Here is a 22,115-nt window from a genome sequence, read left to right as displayed (position 1 = left end):
TAACTTCCATGTTATTTAGACACAGACATCTAACACAGGCTTGTAGTAAAATGAAGAGTGGAGACCAGTATAAAATGTAAAGTTAAAGTTGCATCTGTCATAAAAAAAAAAAAAAGTAAAAAGTGAATTAAATCCTGGCATTGCTAGGGTCTTATTTACCAACTCCCGTCCTCCTCCCTCTCCCCACAAAGGAACACCATTTGGAAACTCCAGCGCCTGCAAGACCCTTGGGCAGCTGGGGCTGGAAGCAGCGGAACCAAAGGCGCACGTCCCTCGGTTGTAGGCGGGACCCAGACCCGAGCTGTCCGTCTTCTCAAGTTTCCCCCCGGGGCTGGGACTGAGGCGTGCGACCAGTTCAGGTTCCCCGTAGTGGTCACCGGTGGCCCGGGCTAGAGGCCACCTGAGGAATCTTCGTTCTTCAGGTGAGGAGAAGGTGGTCGAGTCCCGGGAGCTCCCCCCCACGCCTCTGGGGAACTTCCAGAGGTCGCCCCACTCGCCCCGGACAAAGGAAACACACGCCCCTGCCCCCACTTGCACCGCTTCCTCTGCTGCCCGCTCATTCATTCAGAGTTCAGAACTTTCTACACAGAGTTACCTCGTCCGAGTGTAATTCTTAGGCCCCAGGATGCCTTTTTTCCCCCTTCTCTTTAGAACTTTCACTTTCTCTGCGTTCCGGTGCGTCTCCGGGTTCAGGAATTAAGTTTTCAAAAGTTTTCTCTGCGGGTAAAACTGACTGCGATGATGGCAATGGTTAGTCCCACTGGGGAAGCAGTACCGCTCACCTTTGTGCTTCGACCATTAAAAGAGTAACCTGCCCGATTCCGTGGTCTCAAACAGCTAAGCTGAACTTTGCTGGCAAAGGAAAGTTAAATGGCTTAGGAAGCCACGGATTGGGCCAGGTTTCCGGACCCCCTGCTTCCTTGCTGGGACCAGAGGGTACATATGTTGCCTTAAATCATGTTGAGGGTGGCTGGTTCGTGGAGGACCGCCCCAGTGCTTTTGGGGTTCTGGTAGGAGACTGGGCTGCAGAGGACAGAGAAGGAACTTTGGAGTTTACCTCCTTGCAAGATATTCAAGGAAACACCCAAAGGAGAAAAGTATTGTGGCCCTTACTCCATGTTAACCCATTTTAGTAGCCAATTGGTGCATAATAAAATCCTAAGACTTTGTATTTGAACATAGTTGAGTAAATAGAAATTGAATATAGAAGAAAAGAATTAATTGCTGACAAAGGCAGCATTTTTTTTTTTTTTTTAAATCCTACTTGCTTTGTCCCAGGTGGTTCTGATTCCTATATTAGAATTGATGTTTTGTTTTTTAAACATTATCGAAGTCTGGACATACAATTTAGATGGTTGAAATACTCCAGATTGCACTATTTAGACCTATAATATATTGTATGTCCTCTGTTGGGTACCCCACAGTACACTGTATTTCCAGGTGGAGTAGGACCAAGCAATAGGATATTGGCTCCTTAAAAAAACAAAAGAATATAATTTATGAGATACCACAATACTTAGTCAATATAATTAAAGTGCTCTTCAGTTACATAAGTGTATTAAATAGAGCCAGTGGTCTCTATGTTTATAGCATAGAGGTTAAAATGACAGGCTCTGGGGATAGAATGCTGGAGTTAACACTTTTAGCTTTATGGCTCTAGAGCTATCTGACCTTTTCACACAGTGTTTGCTTGTTTTCCTCATCTTTACGATGGGAATAATAGTTCCTACCTCTAAGAGTAGTAAGGATTGAATGAGTTAGTACATGTGGTGTGTTTAGAATTATTAATGGTACTTAGTAAATGCTCAATAAATGTGAGCTTTTATTTTGCAAAAAATGTAAGAAATACTAAGTTAAAGGGTTGTTGAGTTTACTTGTATACACTTTCTGGCAAACATAAAGCATAATTATTCATTTGGCTAATTTGTTACTGCTGAACAATCTAGTTTTACTTAAAACTCTCTCTCTCTCTCTCTCTCTCTCTCTATATATATATATATATATAATTTTTTTTTGCCACATTTGCCACATAATTCTGTGTATTATGAATTTGGTAAAGTTAACATGTTATCCTCAAGGTAACATCTTGTTGATATTATATTTACATAATATTAAATATGTACAGATAGGTATATTTATATTTCTTCTCTACTTATTACATGTGATTAGCTTTTTAACATTATTCTTCATTTTCTATTGCAAAACTGAAGGAAGGCATATTTAAGTGGAATTTATGTGTTTTTTTAAGTATTTTGAGAAAGTGTTTTTTTGTAAGGTTGGTCCCACAAATGAAATTTTCTAAAGCAAACTTTGATAAAAATGTTAATTCTGTAGAATCTGGAATTTATCCATCCATTTCTTTTCTTTTCAGAAAACATTAAGCACCTAGTGCGCATCTAATTTTGTGGCTATAAAGGTGTGGGTCTTACTCTTAAATGATTCATATTCCATGAGGAAGGGAGAGTTGTGTTAATTTGTTACTTACTGAAGTATTTCACATCGGAAGTGTTGTTTACAACCAATTGAGTAAAAAAAATGTTTTCAAAAGATCTTCTATTAATACACTTACATTCCTTCTGTTTTAAAGAGTTACATATTGCAGAATAAAATAGAGCAAGTATGAAAAAGTGAAGGGTGTATCAACTTTTTATATTTATTTATTTATTTAAGGTCAAGGGACTGATAATTAAAGCAGTGGTGGTTATCACATGGCAAAGTATGCTCAGCTTAGTGTTTACAAAGTTACTAGAGGCCCAGTGCATGAAATTCGTGCATGGTGGGGTGTGTGGGGGGTCCCCTCAGCCCAGGCTTGCCTGTGCCTCAGGCTGGTGCTGGGGGGCTGAGGGGACTGGGGGACTCCAGAGGCAGGTGCATGGGCGGGCCTGGCCTTGCCGCATGCCTGCAGCCCCAGCAGACCTGAGGGGACTGGGTGCTGCCATCTTGTGACTGTGGGCACCGCCATCTTTGAGGGCATGACAGTCAATTAGCATATCCCCTCTTTATTCGCTGTGGGCGCCGCCATCTTTGTGATGGCATGAGGGTCAATTAGCATATTCCCTCTTTATTAGATAGGTTGGTTTAGATCAGGGGTGGGCAAACTTTTTGACTCAAGGGCCACAATGGGTTCTTAAACTGGACCGGAGGGCCGGAACAAAAGCATGGATGGAGTGTTTGTGTGAACTAATATAAATTCAAAGTAAACATCATTACATAAAAGGGTACGGTCTTTTTTTTTTTTAGTTTTATTCATTTCAAACGGGCCGGATCTGGCCCGCGGGCCGTAGTTTGCCCACGGCTGGTTTAGATTGAAAAGTACTTCATGAAATAGGTCATGGTGACATGATATCAGAGAGTATTCATGGCAAAATTGTGAGATTTTTACTTTTCTGGGACACTGAACACCTCCCTTTATTTTAGATGTACACGCATAGTCTTTTCTCAAAGTTAAATTAAAGATGAAGTCTTGGTATTATGAGAAAAACAAATAGAAGGGCTTGAAATAAAAGACCACCTAAACCTAACATAGGGTAATATTTATAATCCGTTCGGTCATCCAGATATCTTTTTCAAATAAACAGTTCTAATGCATTGAACTTGTTAGACTCTACTAAAATTCAAAAAAGTATATTTGAGAAAAATGACAACTAAATAATTAATTTTCACATTTCTGATGGTTAAATATTAATGGTCTTGGGGTTAATTAGGCTACATTAAAAATTACATTTTCAGATTGTTTCTTAAATTGTTTTAGGTTCCTTGCTTTGTATAAGGAGATTACTCACTCACACTTGTTTGAGATGATGAGTCTTACAGACACATTTTTGTGTGGTAAATATTATATACTAATTTGCTTTTCCCCAAGTATTATGGCATCCTTTTAAAAAATCCAACAATCATGATATTTAAAATTTTTTTTCTAGATTTGTTGACCTACAGAATGCTTCGCTATCCGTACTTTCATAGAACCTATAAAGAATGTCTTTCATGTTGGTTGGAAGCTGGCATATTTAATTTAGGTGTTAAAAGGATACATGCTACATCAGAAAGATATGATGAATATGAATCCCAGGAGCAAACAGATCAAGCTGGAGCTCATGAGTTTCACAGATCTCAAGACAGAGATTCTGAAGCTATGAGTAAACTACATATTCCAGTAATGGTGGATGAAGTTGTTCGTTGTTTGGCACCACAAAAAGGGCAGGTAAGTTCATTTGTTTTTATTTTTAAATTGTGATATAATTTGCTTATCTTAATATTCACAATTTTAAGTGGTGTGACTCAATGGATTTTAGCATATTCACAAGATTTTGCGATGATCACCACTGCCTAATTCAGGAATGTGTTCATCACTCTATTATGAAACTCCATACTTGAAAGTATTCACTCTCTATTGTCTTCCCTTTTGAAAAAATTTTCTTAACATATTTTTATTCATTTCAGAGAGGGGGAGAGAGATAGAAACATCAATAATGAGAGAAAATCATTGATAGGCAGCCTTTTGTATGCCCCATACTGGGGATTGAGCCCTGCAACCTGGGCATGTGCCTCAACTGGGAATCGAATCTTGACCTCCTGGTTCATAGGTTATCACTCAACCACTGAGCCGTGCAGACTGGGCTATTGTCTCCTCCACCTCCCCCCCTTTTTTTTTTTTTTTTTACTTCTGACAACCATTAATCTATTTTTTTGTTTGTTTGGATTTGCCTAATATGGACATCTATATATATAAAAGCCTAAATGGCTGATCGATCGCTTGACCAGTAGCTGTGATGCGCACTGACCACAGGGGGCTGACACTTAACACAGGAGCTGCCCCTGGTGGTCAGTGCGCTCTCCCAGTGGGAGCGCCACTCAACCAGAAGCCGGGCTCATGGCTGGCAAGCACAGCTGCTGTGGTGTGAGCCTCTCCCGCCTTCGTGGCAGTGCTACCGAGCGGCGCCAGGATGAGTGGGAGCCAGGATGAGCGGAAGCGGTGTGGCGCCCGCCCCAGCTCGGGCCTTTCCCCAGCCGCCTGCTGCTGCAAGCACTGCTACATCTGTTGGGGATGTCGGACTGCCGGTTTCAGCCCAACTGTGGGGATTATGCTGAAACCGGCAGTCCGACATCCCCCAAGGGGTCCTGGATTGCGAGAGGGCTCAGGCCAGGCTGAGGGACCCCACCGGTGCACGAATACATGCACTAGGCTTCTAGTTTGATATAAATGGATTTATACAATATGTAGCTTTTGCATCTGCTTTTTTTTACTTAGCATGTTTTCAAGATTTATCTACATTGTAGCACAAATCTCTATTTCATTTTATCCCTGAATCATTTTGTTGTATGGATGTATCACTTTTTAAAAAAATCTATTCTTCAACTTATGACATTTATGTTTTTACATTTTGGCTACTGTGAATAATGCTGCTATGAACATTCATGTACAGCTTTTTGTGTGGACAATATGTTTTCAATTCTCTTGAGTATATACCTAAGCGTGAAATAGATGACAACTCTATGCTTAACTTTTTGAGGATCTGCCAAACTGTTTTCCAGAGCTGATTAGTTTTGTCAGATAAGTATTTTAAAAGAAAAAGAACATTAGACTGGCTAAGTGGTAGGCTATGGAAACTGAATTCTACTTTTCATCTCCTTGAGAATTTTTGCATCTTTTCAGGAATGACTGGAGACAAAGGTAAAGATCTGAATTTTTCTTTTCTTGAGAGAGAGAGAGAGAGAGAGAGAGAGAGAATGATTTATTTATTTAGTTTTAAGGAATTGATTCACATGATTATAGAGGTTTAATAAGTCTAAAATCTGCATATTAGGTTGGCAGGCTGGAGACCCAGGTAAGGGTTGCTGTTTGAGTCCAAAGGCAGTTTGCTGGTGGAACTACTTTTGTTCCAGGAGTCAGTCTTTGCTCAATTAAAGTTTCCCATTAGATTCCATTAAGCCCACCCACATTATGGAAGGTAATCTGCTTTACCCGATCCAACAATTTAAATGTTAACTTCATTTTAAAAAAAAGCAAAACACCTTCACAGAAAAAAATCTAGAAAAATGTTTGACTATCTGGTATTAATACCACCCATAGTGTTAATATTAATACATAATATTAATAATCACACCTGAGTTACTTATAGTATTGCTGGCAGGATTATATGAGGTCTGAAATATGAAAATGTTTTAATATCTATAAAGAGGTCACAAAAATGTTAGGTAATATGATAGCCAAAAACAAAAAGTTAGAAACCTCCTGAAAATTATGCATATTTACAAATGGGAAAAAAAATCTTTATTATAGTAATTTTTTTTCAAATGTTATTTATAATTAAAGCTGATAATTTTTATCTTGCTGACTTTAGAAATACGATCTCTTATTCTAGAAACTACTGTTATTATCTAAATCAATCATTTTCATTTTAAAAGTCATACCTTGCTTCTTTAATTAAACTGCCCAAGTTTGAATTTCTTATCTAACATGCATGTGTGATCATGCACACACAGAGTTCTTAATTTTTTTTGAGACTTCTTCAAATTAGATCGCACAGTTTTCATGAACTAAGTTCTGAGCTATATGCACAAGGTCTGCTAGAATGCCTGGATGTTGCTCATGTATAAGCCCATCAGTCATATAACTTAGGTTGCTTTACAACAATACTCTGTTTCATTACCTTCAGGCAGTATATAACAAAATAAACCTAGTATTCTTAAATAGATAATTTGTATTAAACATCTAGCTCAGTGCTGTTGCATACATAGTAGGGACTCTACAATACATTTGAAAACTTAAGTTAAAGAATTAAGTTAAAAAAATTAAGTTGGATAAAACCTGTTAAAAATGACTTCATCAAAATGAAATTCTCTTCATTGTCTTTAAGATTCATAATGCAAGGATAACAATATCCTTACCTAAATGGTGTTTTTTTTTTTTATAAAGTATATATAAATATCTATATTATAAAAGGCCAGTGGCTGGAACGCATGGAGCACCTCGATCCCTCCCCCCGCAGCCCATAGGCTCTGATTGCAGCAAGGCTGGTGACCAGTGGGGTGGCAGGCGCAGCGGGCATGGCAAGGTGTGCGTGGGTGGGCGGGGCAGTGAGCGCGGTGGGCATGGTGAGGTGGGTGCAGTGAGGCATGCGTGGTTGGGTGGGGCTGTGAGCACAGCAGGGTGGTGGGCGGGTGGGCAAGGTGCAGGTGGGCAGGACACATGATTTTGTGTGCTGGGCCTCTATTATATGATACTAGAGGCCTGGTGCACGAAATTTGTGCATGGGGCGGGGGGGTCCCTCAGCCCAGCTTGCACCCTCTCGCAATCCGGGACCGCTGGCTCCTAACTGCTCGCCTGCCTGCCTGATCACCCCTAACCTCTCTGCCTGCCTGCCTGATCTCCCCTAACTGCTCACCTGCCAGCCTGATTGCCCCTAACCACCTCTGCCTTGACCCCTGCTGCTGCAGCTTCATCCGGAAGGACGTCTGGAATGACATCTGGAAGGTCGTTCGGTTGTCTGGTCTAATTAGCACATTACAGGTTTATAGATACTTGAGATATATATGAAAAGAGTGAGGCAGTTAGTAAAGAAGTAAAACTCAATTAAATGGCTTGTATTTGACCTATGGAATGAGAAAGAAATTGCATAAATTTGGTGAAACCTAAAAGTAAAAAACAAATTTATTTTACACTGACCCATGAAGTAGAAAAACAACCAAATACAAACAAACGCCACTAAGTCTCCTACTAAATCATTATTGGATCTGTGGTTTTTCTAAAACAAAGTGGAATAAAATTATAGACAGCCTACAGCTTGACCTACCCTGCTGTTTCATTCTGTTCAAGTTCCTGACAAATGTAATATTGTTTTATTTTGACATTTCCATTGTTCAGATTTGAGTTGGGTTTTCTAGTAACTTTTTATATAAAGTTTAATTTTATGAATGTATTTCTGAATACTTTTATGTGAGGTACACTTAGAGACAATGTTATTTCTTACCTTTTCTGCTGTCTGGCAGACAGCTTTATTCTCTATTCCCTTAATCTTCAAGTAATAAAGAACTGGTGACAGTCCTTGGACAGGAAAGGTCTGCATTTCTTGCAGATCCATTATTTGCTTTTTCTCTTCCTGAGCCTTTTCCCCAAAATCATTTTCCTTTGCAAGCGATGAGTCACACACTCACTTGTATCAATCGCCCACTTAATTACTGTTTTTCACATCACCTTCAATGGTGAATTGTAAATTAAACTTTTGGTCATAACAGGAACTTAAAAAAAATGAAGATATAGTTTTGAGTGAGGCCTTGGTCACCTAATAGTAATTTTTTTCCTTTAAAAAAAAATTTTTAAAAGACGCTTACCTAAAGAAAATAATTGATTTTGGGAGTTTCTTCTGCATCCTAGCCAATTTACTATATATTATTTTAGCTTTGCAAATACATTCAAAACATGAGATTGATTTAAAAGAAAAAAAATTCCTCTTCATCTCCCTTGAGAGGTATAGAAGGAATTAAATAAATAAAATTCTTTCTCCTTGACCAGTTTTTATTATTTCATTTTCTGAATCAATCACTTTGTAAGAATGTATTACTTTTTGTTAGACATTTTTCTTGTTCCTGGAGATGTTTGAATGTAGGCTACCATGGTCAATTTTTTATTCCTAATTTCTGAAAACTAGAGAAAATAAGCATGATCCAGCCTAATTGAAGATGGTGGCAGTTTGGAGGCTGTAGGAGATTTGGTATTCTTTAGCATTAATAGTGCTAATTTAGCTTGGTGACTTGGAGTGATAAGTTATGATGGAGATAGGGAACATGCAAGATTAGTACCAGCAGCTTCGTAATTTTAGACAAGTAACTTCTCATGGTTGTGCCTCAGATTCCTCATCTATAAAACGGGGAAATATAACCTACCTCAGTATAGTCACTATGAGGATTAGATGAGTTTGTGTATAATTATTGCTTAGAGTGTTATCTTCCAAGTAGTATGTGTTTCATAAACATTTGCTGTTATTATTATGGGAATAGAAGGTCAGGAGTGATGGCTAATACATTAAAATTCAAGAGAAAGATGCCAAGAGACAGCAAATACAGAAATAAAAATTTCAAAGAAGGAGCCAACATGTCTGCAAGTGGAAAAGTACTCCTTTCTCTGCTTGGAACTCTCCTTATCACCATCCGTTAGGTCTTGAGTCAAATTTAATTTTCTCAGGGAAACTTTTTCTGAGTTTCCAGAGAAAGTGGTCTCTCTGTTACACATTCATGGAGTCATATACTTTTCTTTCATAGCACTTACGATAATATATAATTGTAATTTTTACGAGATTATTTGTTCAATGACATCTCTTGCAGCAGACTGCTCTCCATGAAGTCATGAACATATTTATCTTATTTGCCATTATATCTTCACTGCCTAGTACAAGGTCTACAACATGGTTAGTTTGTAATGATTTTTAAGTGAATATATAAAAGTCCAAGTAAACTGGATGAAGATACCAACAAAAGGAATGTCCTTGGGTACTGAGGTACCTACTCTGGCCCACGACTTTCTTAGGATTCCAGCCTCAGAATGGCAGGCCCAGTCTGATGAAGTAATTAAAAAACCTGGTGAAGGAACAGACACTAGGGCAGAGAAAGTGAACTGATCTAAACTGATGCAAAATAGGTTATGATAAACATCAGGCCAAGGTTGTAAGGCTGTGTTTATAAATATTCAAAGTATGTATAGTATCTTATCTATTTTACTATTCTAAAATTTTAATACTTCATAATTACTAGATTCTCCAAAGTTCTCATGATATCATATATGATCATTTTCTTTATAAAAAATTTATTCTACTCTGTATAATGGATTTTTTAAAACTATCATTAGCAGTATTTCACTTGTTTTACTTGAAAATCTTTATAATCTTTAATGGAGAGTAAACATAAAAGAGAAAGTAATGAGACTATATGCTTGCTCTCCTTAAATATTTAAGGTTGATTGATAACAGAGAAGAGGAGTTTAATTTATTTTGTTTTAACTCAAGTTATTGAAAAAGTTAGGGACTTTTCTAAGAGATAGAACCAGTGCTATAGCAACTGTAGGGTGATGCATTCAATTTTAAAGAACTATTAAAATTTCAGATGGAATAGATTTTCTAGATTTAGTGTTTTCTTTTCATAATTTTTTTTTTTTTTCTGTGTAAACTGTTCTGGTTTAGGAACAATCTGCTCTTTTTCAGTAAGGATTATGTCAACATGCAGGGAGAGTTTCTGTATGGGTTAATCTGACCATGAGGTCTCCAAGTTCTGCGCCAAATCTTGGGAGCTCTTGCTGGGGTCCAACCCCAGCAGGTCCAGGGGTCCCCATAGGTGTGGACGGAGTCGGTGAAGAAGGAATGACACGGAGTGTGTGGAGACCCCTGGACCTGCTGGGGTTGGACCCCAGCAAGCTCTGTTTACCTGAGTGTGTTCATGATCGAGAATCTACATCTACGGCCTTAAGTTCAGCATTGCTCTCTACATTTTTAAGCATGTGCAGCAAAAATTCAGCACTCTCTTTGGGCCACCGACTCTGTGTCCTGCCCTACACCTACCAACTTCATCATTGTAACAACGGAATCTCACACATTGCTTCTGGAAAGTGACATCCTTAAGGTACCTGGTGGCTTTCCGGTTGGGAATAACCTTGATGACCTGGGCAGTTTCATGGACTTTCTTAAAATGAAAATTTGAACCTCTTGATTTAAATGATTTTGTGCAGTTTTCTGAATCAAGCAAATAGCGAACTATTTTTAGAGGTTGTCTCCGGGAGCTTACAGGAGGAGCTCCTTTCTGTTATTTTTTATAGGCCTCTTTGAAGCAAATTTTCATTTTACATGTTATTTTATTTGAAAAATGTTTCTGTCTTAAAAAATCATGTAGCTATTTAAGTGACCTTTGTATCAAAATACCTTCTGGAGTGTGATATTTCCAGTGTTGCACTGGTATATATTTAACACCTTGCTGAGGGCCGGGAGAGGGTGTGGATTTAAAAAGATAAAACCCCTGATTTATTTTGTTTGCAGATATCCATGATTTCTATATTCCTAGTATGGCCCATTTCAAGCTACCACCCTGATGTCACTGAGTCTAGCATTAGGAAGACATTTGGTGTAGCTGGCTCTCTCCAGCTGGTGTGAACAACGCTGGGTTTGACTCTGATGATTGATGCTATTAAATATTAATGAATAATATAATAGTAAAACATTTCACTTGACAATTCTGAAAATTGGTATAGTCTAGAATTTTATTCCTTTTCTCATTAGAATCCCCTAGTTAACACTTATGTTTTATGTTTCTCCATCCTCCTCTCTCTAATAAACAATCCATCTCAAATATAAAACAGATAAAAAAGGGTGTAGTGTATCATAACTTTGTTTATGTAATTTACTTGTTACAAAGTCAATCATAGAACATTGAGGTGCTTTGAAATCAGCGTCAGTATTTTTTTCTTTTGCACAATTTAGATACACAGATAATTATGAAATGTAAAGTTGTTTTTCTTTTTAATAGTCTTCCTAGAGTCTCAGCTTAATTTTTAATTAAATAGCAATGGAAAGAGGATTTTAATAAAATCAGAAGAGCATGTTATATATTAATAAATATATTAATTAAAGATTCAATATAGCAAGAAGATATAACCATTATCAATGTAACCATTAGATGCATAAATCTAAGGTCAGATCAGGAAAATATATGAAACAAAAACTTACATAATTGAAGGGAGAAATAGTATTACAACAATAGTTAGATGCTTCAATACCCCACTCACAATAGTCTATAGAACAACCAGACAGAATATAAATAAGGAAATAGAGAACTTAATAAACTAACTAGATCTAACAGACTTACATAGAATATTCTACACAACAACAGCGTACATACTTGTCTCAGATGCACATTAGATATTTTTCAGTATAGACCATATGTTAGGCCATAAATTAACTTTCAATAGATTTTAAAGATAGATATACAAAGTATTTTTCCTGAGCATAATGGTATAAGTTAGAAATCAGTAACAGGATGAAACTGGAAAATTCATGAATTTGTCAAATTAAACAATACACTCTTATGCAACTAGTGGATCAAAGAAGAAATCACAAGGGAAATTAGAACATACTTAAAGATAAATGAAAACAAAAACACAACATAGCAAAACTTATGACATCAGCGAAAGCAATAAATGGTAAAATTTATTGCTATAAATAGTTAAATTAAAAAAAAAAGAAAGACAGCCAATCAGTGATTCTCTGTCATCATTGATGTTTCTCTCTCACTCTCCCTTCCTCTCTAAAATCAATTAAATATATATATATATTTCAAGCTACCATAAATATATATATAAAACAAGGAAGAGCTCAAATCAACAACCTAACTTTAAAATGTAAAGAACTAGGTAAAGAAGAACAAACTAATCTTGAAGCAGAGGGAAAGAAATAAAGATTAGAATAGAAGTAAATGAAATAGAGAGTAGAAAAACAGAAAATCAACTAAACCAAATGGAAGGGATCAACAAAGTTGACAATCTTATTTTGATGGACTAAGAAAAGAAGGTTCAAACTACCAAATTGAAGATGGGGATATTACTATCAATTCTACAGAAATAGAAAGGATTATATGAGAATTCTATGAATATTTGTATGCCAACATGTTGGATAACCTAGATGAAATAAACACATTCCTAGAAACACAAACCCTACTACAACTAAATCATGGATAAATAAAAGAATTTGAATAGACTTATAAATTATAAGAAGATTGAATAGTAATTAAAAATCTTATGATAAAGTTCTAAACCTGATGGCTTATACACCATGACCAAGTGGGATTTATTTGTGGAATGCAAGTATAGTTCAACATAAAATATTTGATAAAGTAAATAAGCCACATCAAAAAAATGAAAGGTAAAGTAACATACTCATCTCAGTTGAGCAGAAAAAACATTTGACAATATTCAACATCCTTTCATGATAAAAACACTCAACAAATTGTGAATAGAAGGGCACTACCTCAACTTAATAAAATGTCATATAAAAATCCATAGTGAAAATATTGAACTCAATGGTGAAACTGAAAGCATTTCTTCTAAGATTTTAAAAGAGCAGAAATGCCTGCTTTCATCACTTCTATTCAACATAGCACTGGAAGCTGTATTTGGAGAAATTAGGCAAGAAAAAGAAGGAAAAGGCATTTAAATTGGAAGGGAAGAAGTAAAATGTTCTGTTTGCACATGATGTGATCCTTATAGATTTTACACACAAAAAATTCTAGAACCAATAAATTAGTCCAGTAATGTAGCAGATACAAAGTATATGCACAGAATTTACTGTACATAGATAATAATCTGAAAAAGGAAAGTACAGAAACAATTTTATTTGTAATAGCATAAAAAAATAATAAAATGCTTAGAAATTAATCAAGGAGGTGAGAGACTTCTACAATGATAACTGTAAAATATTGCTGAAAGAAATTAAAGAAGGCACAAAAAAAGAAACACATCTCATAATCATGGACTAGAATACTTAACAAGGTTAAAATGTCAATACTACCCAAAATGACCTACAGTTTCACTGAATCCATATCAAAATCCCAATGATGTTTTCTGCAGAAATAGAAAACCCATTCTGAAAATTATATGGAATCTCAAGGGACACCTTATAATCAAAACAATTTTGAGAAAGAATAAAAGATCCAGAGACAGAGAAGCATTGATCAGACCTTCAAACCTCAGAGGGAAGGTAGGTAGGGTGGGGGTAAGGGGAAGAGATCAACCAAAGGACTTGTATGATAAGCATAACCAATGGACCCAGACACCAGGGAGGTGAGGGCATGAGCAGGGGACGGGTAATGGGGTGTAAGGACACATATGTAATACCTTAATCAATAAAGAAAAAACAAACAAACCTGAAGGACTCCTAATTCCTGATTTCAAAAGTTACTATAAAGCTATAATTACCAAAGCTGTGGTACTGGCATAACATCAGACATATAAACCAATGAAATAGAATAGAGAACCCAGAAACAAACTTTTGCTTATCTACTCAATCGTGCCTTTAATGTTATATAGTTTAACAGCTGCTTAAAGTTTTAGAAGTGAATGCATTGTTTATAACTAAAAAGGGCAATAACATGTTCATGCTTATTTTTCCACAATGATATGGTACTATTAAAATATTTACATGTATGTAGATAAACAACTGTATAATTATAGTAATTATTATATTGCATTTTTAAATTATCGCAGTGTTTTTCTTGAATGTATACTCACCCTTTCCAGTGAGTTTAGTATCCATGAGAATATTCTTGCTTTTCTGCCAGGGAATTAATGTATTTTAGAAACTGTATGTAATTCTCCTCATCAGAGTTCAGAAGCAAATTATAAATAGAGGACATGGATAAATAAGACCAATAACTTATTCGATTCTTTTGACTTTCCAGTGTCTTTTAAATTATAATTTGGTCGTTTTTGTCATCCAGAAGCTGAATTTCTACTTCATTTTTGCTATGAAAAATTAATAAAATATTATTAATAACAATATAGAGTAGTATAAGATTTTACTAATTTTTAAACATTTTAATTTAAAAAAGATATTATAGTTTTAAAAATCACTGGCCCAAATACAACTCAATTAAATGTGGTTCCATAGTTATGAAAAATGATCTTCCATGTCTAAAGGTCAGACATATATACTAAATTTTTAAATTTATTTAAGAGCTGTTTTTCTAGGTCATTAAATAGAGATCCAGGAAGAAAACAGGTCCATTCTGTGAGGGAAGCTCGTACAAGTGAGGCTTATTGTTCACAATGCACATTCGCATGAGTCATCTTAGGTACTGGTTACTCTTTATTTAGGTCAGCACTAGTCCCTGATCAATAGTCTAATCATAGTTACTGCAAGAGGCTAGGCCCAGTGGTTGTGTCTTTTCTGTTTTTCTAAGTTCCATATTATTTTTTGTTAAGAGAAGTAGGGAGTGTACCTTGACCTTGTGAGTTCTCATAACATTTTATTTTACTGTTCTTCCACTACCTTCTCCTCATATAACAAACTATTACTGAGCAGTAAACATACTTAAAATGTTATTTTATAATAAAACAAGTTTCAAAGCTTTATGGTGAATCATCTTGTAATGTTCTGTGAATTTTCTCTCTCTTACTTGTTCTTTGTGTGTGCTCGGTTTTATCTCCTTTGGGTAAAACAAATACCATTTACCAGGAGGTAATATGCATTTAAAGATTTTATTTACTTTGATGAGTGTTGTCTTAGAAAGTGTTTATGTACTTTTTTTTAGCAACTTATTTTCTCTTTCTTGTTCTTTATAAACATTATATACTTGGCTTTTTAGGTCTTTGATATATGAGATGTCATATCACTACATATACTAATTTAAGCATATATTTTATCCTTGTCATATTTATTTTCTCTTTGTGGAATACAGTATTTCTTCTATGTTTATAATTAAATTTCCATAAAGAGCCTAATTTTTTCTTTTGTTGTATTTTTTCTTTCTTTCTGGAAAGCAAAAGAAATTAACTCCGAATATTGAATGTATTCATAAAGATGGAGGATTTTCCACATGAGGCCAATGTATGCTGGGAAGAATATTATTAATAATAACAATATAGAGTTGTATAAGATTTTACTGTTTGCAGAGCACTTTCATATATTATTGTCTGTGCTTTTCATTAGTACTCATCTCAGTAGCGTTTTGTACAAAGTATCATGTTACCTGTAGAAAGGACAGGAAATATTTCCAGTGTTTCTGTTCTAATGGAACCATGTAATAATAAATGCTATGGGTTAGAATTAAATGCTTCTAGCTGGTAATCTGATTAAACGATGTGCTTTTTCCCCTAGATTGTTAGTGTTAGTTCTTATGTGTCTGGTGTTGGCCTACAAGATCTTCAGAACCTGTACCAGGCCCCTTAATTCCATAGGTTAGCGCCAGTTGGGTTCTGTCCTTAGAGAAGAGATCACTAGCCTCCACAGTACACTAGAGACTGTTTCAATGCTCAGTTATCCAGAGCACATTATGCTGCCTTTGCCATCACATCACAACTCATTGGTCAACTCACTGGGTTTTTCAGAGCTTATTCCCAGATTGATCGTTCACTCTGTCAAGAAGACCTTATAGTTATAATGACAGGAGAGGGAGATAAATCGCTCATAGAAAAGTATAGGATAAATTGGGTACAGCCATTAAGTGACTGAGGCTTAGAAATGAAGATAGAGGAAAGAGTGGTGTCAAGGGAAGGAAATTGTAAAAGGATGCTTTGAAGGAATAATGTTAATACTATAAAGGGAAACAAACAATCTTCCATCTTCTCTGTATGTTTCCCATCTTTCTCCAGCAACTCGCTGCTGCATGTCTGTTCTCTATAGTTTTGCTTTGACTTTTCCTGTGTAGCAGAAATCATGAGAGAATTAAAATAAACTTAGTCATCCTCCCCCTTTTCAAATGATCTTCATTATGGTTCTATGAAGACTAACTTTCACCAGTACAGGATATCATACCCAGATGATTTCTTCTTTCAACAATATATGTGAAACCAACATTTTTAAATAGAAAGCCTTGATTTTGATCCATTTTAAAATGATCAAAATATTGAACTACTTTAATGAATGAACATGAAACCAACTTCTCTTCCTAGGAACTACTTTAGAATTTAAATACAAAGCAAGAGATTTTTCAGAAAGGGGAGAATGGAGATAACTATGAGAGAGAAATGTTTTATAATGTTTTCTTGTTTTAATATTTATTTTTGTAACATCATGTTAATAATAGAAACTGCCCAGATTTTTCTACAGTTAAGTTTTTCCCAAGAGCCATTAGCTTAAAGGCATGATTGGTAACATACAAATTAAAAAAAAAAATTATTTTAGGATTTATACAAAGTAAGTATTATGAATTCTTTGAGAAACTCATATCAAGAACATTCAGTCATTTCTGTTTAATGTTACTAGGCCTTCTGAAAGCCAGGAATGAGAAGTGGTGTTAGCGTCAAATTCTCCATTTCCTGTAAAGTCTTCTGTATGTAGATTGACACCATTCTGGTTTGATTATGCTGAATATATAATTAGCTTACAATTCATTGGGGAGACATTTATCAAATAATCATCCAAGTGGAATTTCTAAGCCTTTTGCAATTAGATAAAGATAAATAGAATCCATCTAAAATTCTGAGATTTTTGTTTGTTTATTTTATTTTTGTTTTCAGTGTGTTCTAATTCTCAATTTTTTATTTATACTCAAAAAATCTCATTTGACACACTTGGTTTTATAGTTACCTATGGAAAAATCTAAAAATTGTTTTTATAAATTATTAATGCACTAATTTTATCAGAAATATTCTTTTTGAAGTTGTAACCATAAAAATAAAAAAGTGTTTTTTGTTCATGGCTATTTAATTAATATTTATTGACTACCCACTGGGTATGTTTCAGTTCATTTGGGCTGCTATAACAAAATACCACAGACTGGGTAGTTATAAACAATAGACATGATCTTTGCTCCAAAGGAGCTTATAGATTAGTGGGGGAGACAGACTTTATCCTATGTAATAAAAGCCTAATATGCAAATTGTCCCCTTGGATGGTTGATCTACTGCTCGCTATGACGTGCACTGACCACCAGGGGGCGGTGCAGAACATAGTGGGTGTCGGTGATGCGGTGCTGGCAATGGGCGGCAGTGGAGGTGTTGCTAGCCCCAAAGAGGGCGGGGACGCAGTGGGATGGTGGAGCAGGTGAGCGGGCAGCACCAGGACAAGGCGGGTGTGAGTAGGGGGGCCAGTCACCCGAAGACAGCAACCAGTGGCAGTGGTGAGGGGCAGGGCCCAGGTGCTGAGGGAGCCGGGTGGGTGACCCAGCCCTGATCAATTGCCCCGCAGGAGGGATAGTGGAGCAGGTGCGGGGGCAGTGCCAGGCGGAGCTGCGAGGCTGTGAGACTTGGGGCACGAGCTGGGGCCTGATCTCCAGAGGCAATTTGTGCAGAGGCAAAAATGCATGGGAAAGCAACACTTGCTGAAGCTCACATGAGCGATGTTTAAGGATATGGAATTTGTCTTGTTGGAGATGGGGAGCTTTGATACCTTTCTCTCTCTCGTGCCCTCAGATTTGGCATTGACTCTGGAGTTGAAGCTCATTTGGGGCTAGGATGGAAAGATGGGCAATTGGGTTGGAAGATATGGGGCTTTTATTTGAAATGTCTACTGACAGAAATGAGAGGCTAGAGGAAGGAACTAGATATGGAGATTAAATGTACTGCAAAGGTGATATTTAAACTCTTGAGACTAGATGTGATTGTCAAGGCAGAAAGAACACCTTGGATAACATGTACATTGAATATCAAATAAAAAATTTGGGAGGTAAAAGAAGGGATATGAAAAGTTGGTACATATGTTAAGTAAGTAAGAACATGAATGGCTGCATAGTCTAATCCAGTAGTCGCCAACCTTTTGGACCTCACGGACAACCAGTGGTCCCTGGACCACTGGTTGGTGACCGCTGGATTACTCTGGACCTATTGGCCCAGGACTTAAAGGAAAAGGTTCTTTTGAATAGATCAAGTAAAAGGTGAAAATTATTTATACTAATACTTTCAATAACTGGAAATTTTTTTTTACTTGTATTTAGGATTAAGTCTTCTTTTGCTATAATTAACAATATTTTATCCTAATTCCACAAAACTTGTTAATAAATGTTTACATGTAAAGTGTGTCTGGCACCAAGTAAACATTTTATCAATTACTACAAGCCCAGCGCATGATATCGCGCGGGTCGTGCTTGCAGCCCTGCCCACCCGCGGCAGTCTTTGGTCATTTCGGTGTTGGGGCCACTGGGTTTTTATAATACAGACTAGTGGCCCAGTGCACGAAATTTGTACACAGTAGGGGATTCCCTCAGCCCAGCCTGCATCCTCTGCAATCAGGGACTCCTTCATCACACGGAGCTGGGAGGAGGCAGGACTCCCAAGCAGGCCTCGCTGCACGGAGCCAGGGGACCCCCAGGCAGGCCTCGCTGGAACCCAGGCAGGCCTCACCTCGCGGAGCCAGGGCACCCACCTCCTCCTGGCTCTGCCCGCGGACCCGGGAGGAGGCGGAACTCCAAGGCAGGCTTCGTGCTGTGCACACAGCGTCAAGCCCAGCCCTGCCTTCCTGTGTGCACCTGCTGTGCGCACAGCCATCCTGTGACGGTGCGAGGGCATCACGGCGTGACGACTACTTAGAAGTTTATTAGTAAGGATAGTTCTAGTTACTTTTATATTTGAAACATGAGGGCTAAAATAGTGAACAACTAGATTTGTTAGGGGAGGGAGAGAGAGAAAAAGAACATTAGATGTACACTTGTAAGAACTAGAGTAGTTGTGGATAGAGCATCTGAATTTAAAATTTCAATTAGAATATGTTGAGCTGATGAAAGGTCCAGCAACTAACTGAGAGTTGAAGGTCACTGGATTTGAGATAGAACATATTGTAACATGTCGGAGGTTTGTACTTATAAACAGAATGACTGAATGCAACATCTGCACATGTAGTAGACTGACAAGAGGGTGGTGTACTGACCACTTACTAGTAAATATGAAGAGTGGCATTGCCAAACTGGGATTTGATTTTCTGAATGCACAATTATTCTTGGTAAAGTTTCTCTCAATTACATAATAGTTGTATTCCTAGAAAATTCAGTTCTTGTGTACTCTAGTAAGTACTGAGTAATATGTAAAATAAAGTTTGCTTTCCGACGTCAATAATTTTCCTCCTTCTCTCCTTTCCCCTTTGATGAACTGTATGCCATGTAGAATTTGGGTTATTTTGCAACATCCTGCTGTGCATTTCAGGAAGGTCATCCAGCATTCCTGTACTTCATCCATTAAATGCTGGCAGTATCCTCCAATTTTTTGTTCAGTCTAAACACAGTTTCAAATGCTCCTATTGAGCACCACTGGGTTAGGGGAAAGGAGTCCCAGAGTAGGATGTGGAGTAATTAGACCCAAGGACAAAGGGTCCTGTTTTACAGTGACTTCAAACCTGGAGATGTTAGGCAGGGAATTAACTGGCAACAAAATTTCAGGTAGAATCCTGATGTAAAGTTCTAGTGTTTCAAGATAGTAAAGTTGTGGGTTTTTTTTTTTATCATCTCTGCCTCCTATCCTTATTAACTCTCTTCTTCCCCGCCCCCCCCCCCCCCCCCCCCCCCGCCCCAGTCCACCCCAATGCTGATATAGCTGGTAGCCAGGTTATGTTAACAGTTGGTAGTTTGGTACAGTAATAATTCTTGACTGGATTTGGTGAAGAGTATAATCTCAGCATAATTTTTCTTTTAAATACATAAGCATTTTCCTTTCTTTCTACTATATTTCCTAGTATTCCTTTCCCACATGAAGACAGGTACAAATGCCTGTTCCTTCTCATTTAAATGTTTATTTCTACCTATTTTTTCTGGCCATCAGTGAGTGTTTTGAATAAAAATGTAATAATTGAATTTCTGTATTTTCTTGAGACATATCCAAAGGCACTAAATGCAGTGGAATCACTGCAGTTTCATCTTTTGTTCAAACTGATAAAGTTTTCATACAGTCACCATCGTTTGATATTATCAGTTTTTGTTATTTTGGAAGAATCATCTTATTTGCAGCAGTTGACTTCTGGTGATCCTAATCAATCAGAAGTAATGCTTTTAAATCATTAACATTTAAAGTCTAGTGAACTGCTATTTTGATATTGTGCTTGTTTAAAATTAGGTGACATTTGTAATATGGAATAATATTTTTCATTTTAAATAAAAATCTAGGATGATGAAAAATGCTACCCAAATAATTAAATGAGATTTGATAAGGTTTTCAACTTTATTTGTAAAGTAAAACCCTATCTTTGATAGTAAAAATTAGAAATAGTTCCTGAAGTATACATGCTTTGTGAAATATATTTTTACTTTCAGTCTTTCCTGGGGGAATTGCAGATGCCATGAAAATCATTATGATTAGTTATTAATTATTCTGCTTCTTGGGTATCCTGCAGAGAAGTCAGAGTTGTAAAAATGAAATCTTTTTGTTTGCCTTATAAAGGTCATAGCAACAGATGTGGTCTTGAGTTGGAGCACTGTAATGGTCACAGCTGATTTAAATGGCACTCTGTAATTATAGCACAACTGCTGGCCCTTCGCGTGAGTAGCTCACTGCAGCCTGCCTCAGCTGGCCGCCCCGCCCACTGCCGCTTGTAGTTCTCCTCCGCAGGTAGCTCGCCTCCTGAAGCTCTCTGCCCCTCGTACCCTCGTAGCTCGCTGCCCCGCGCTCCTGTAGCTGGCAGCCACTTGTAGCTCGCTGCCCCACCCTCCTGCTAATTGGTCATTCCGTGTCACGGCGTGATGACCATTTGCATATTACCTCTTTATTATATAGGATTTTATGCATGGGTGGCATCTCTTATTAAGTTACATTTTTTCTATATTAAAATATATATCATTTTCATATGAGGAAAAATTAGGTACTTCATAAAATCCAATTTGTCTTGTTCCTTAACCTTAATACATTATTTAGATTATATTTAAACTGGTGGAAAATAATTTGTTCTCGATGTCTTTTTCTTATTTTATCATGAGTCCTTAATAATCTTAAACATGAATTCATTATATCAATTAACAAATTAATTTCAGCTGCTTTTCAGTTCATGCTGGGGGGGGGGGGGTTCCCCCATGAGATTTTCATAAACTATTATTGAGTTTATATTTTCCCTAAGTGGTGAGTTTTTCAGTTATCTAGCCTTTGAAAATTTACTTTGGTGTGGCATGTGGTGAATTATTTCTTCATCTTTGATACACAATGCAATGTTTTTTTGTTTTTTACTTGTTTGCTTGTTTTTGTCACCATAGACAGCGTCCTGAAAAGTTTTTTGAAAATAAAATTTCAAAAACTTCTCCTATTTTCCCACTGCATTATATTATAACCTTAGAATGTTTTATTTGAACAAAGTATTGAATTAATTTGCATTCCAAAAATCAATACAAGTTTGATATGATTGAAGGGAAGGTGCATTTTGTAACTTTCCATTTTCATGTCCTCAAATTTGGAAGTCCACAGACCTACTGGAATAATGATCCACAAGGAAATTAATTGCAGCTTCTAAATCTTA

At 36.8% G+C, this 22,115-nt stretch overlaps 1 protein-coding gene across 4 annotated transcripts in view; it reads left to right on the top strand.

The window, feature by feature from the left end:
* Window positions 1-242: 242 nt before the first annotated feature.
* METTL15 (methyltransferase 15, mitochondrial 12S rRNA N4-cytidine) overlaps window positions 243-22,115 on the top strand; it is a 183,918-nt gene continuing 162,045 nt past the window's right edge. For all 4 annotated transcript variants that reach the window (XM_070428130.1, XM_070428133.1, XM_070428132.1 and 1 more), the window contains exons 1-2: window positions 243-422; window positions 3,921-4,201. In XM_070428130.1, coding sequence (XP_070284231.1) covers window positions 3,938-4,201 — 264 coding nt within the window. In that variant the 5' untranslated portion in view covers window positions 243-422; window positions 3,921-3,937. The remainder of the gene's footprint in view (window positions 423-3,920; window positions 4,202-22,115) is intronic.

The sequence above is a fragment of the Myotis yumanensis genome, unplaced genomic scaffold, assembly GCF_028538775.1.
Source record: "Myotis yumanensis isolate MYYU_CA2020_CCGP unplaced genomic scaffold, mMyoYum1.0.hap1 SCAF_10, whole genome shotgun sequence".
NCBI classification, from domain to species: domain Eukaryota; kingdom Metazoa; phylum Chordata; class Mammalia; order Chiroptera; family Vespertilionidae; genus Myotis; species Myotis yumanensis.
Note: the sequence above shows the minus strand (reverse complement) of the source record. Positions and strands in the feature narration are given on the sequence as shown.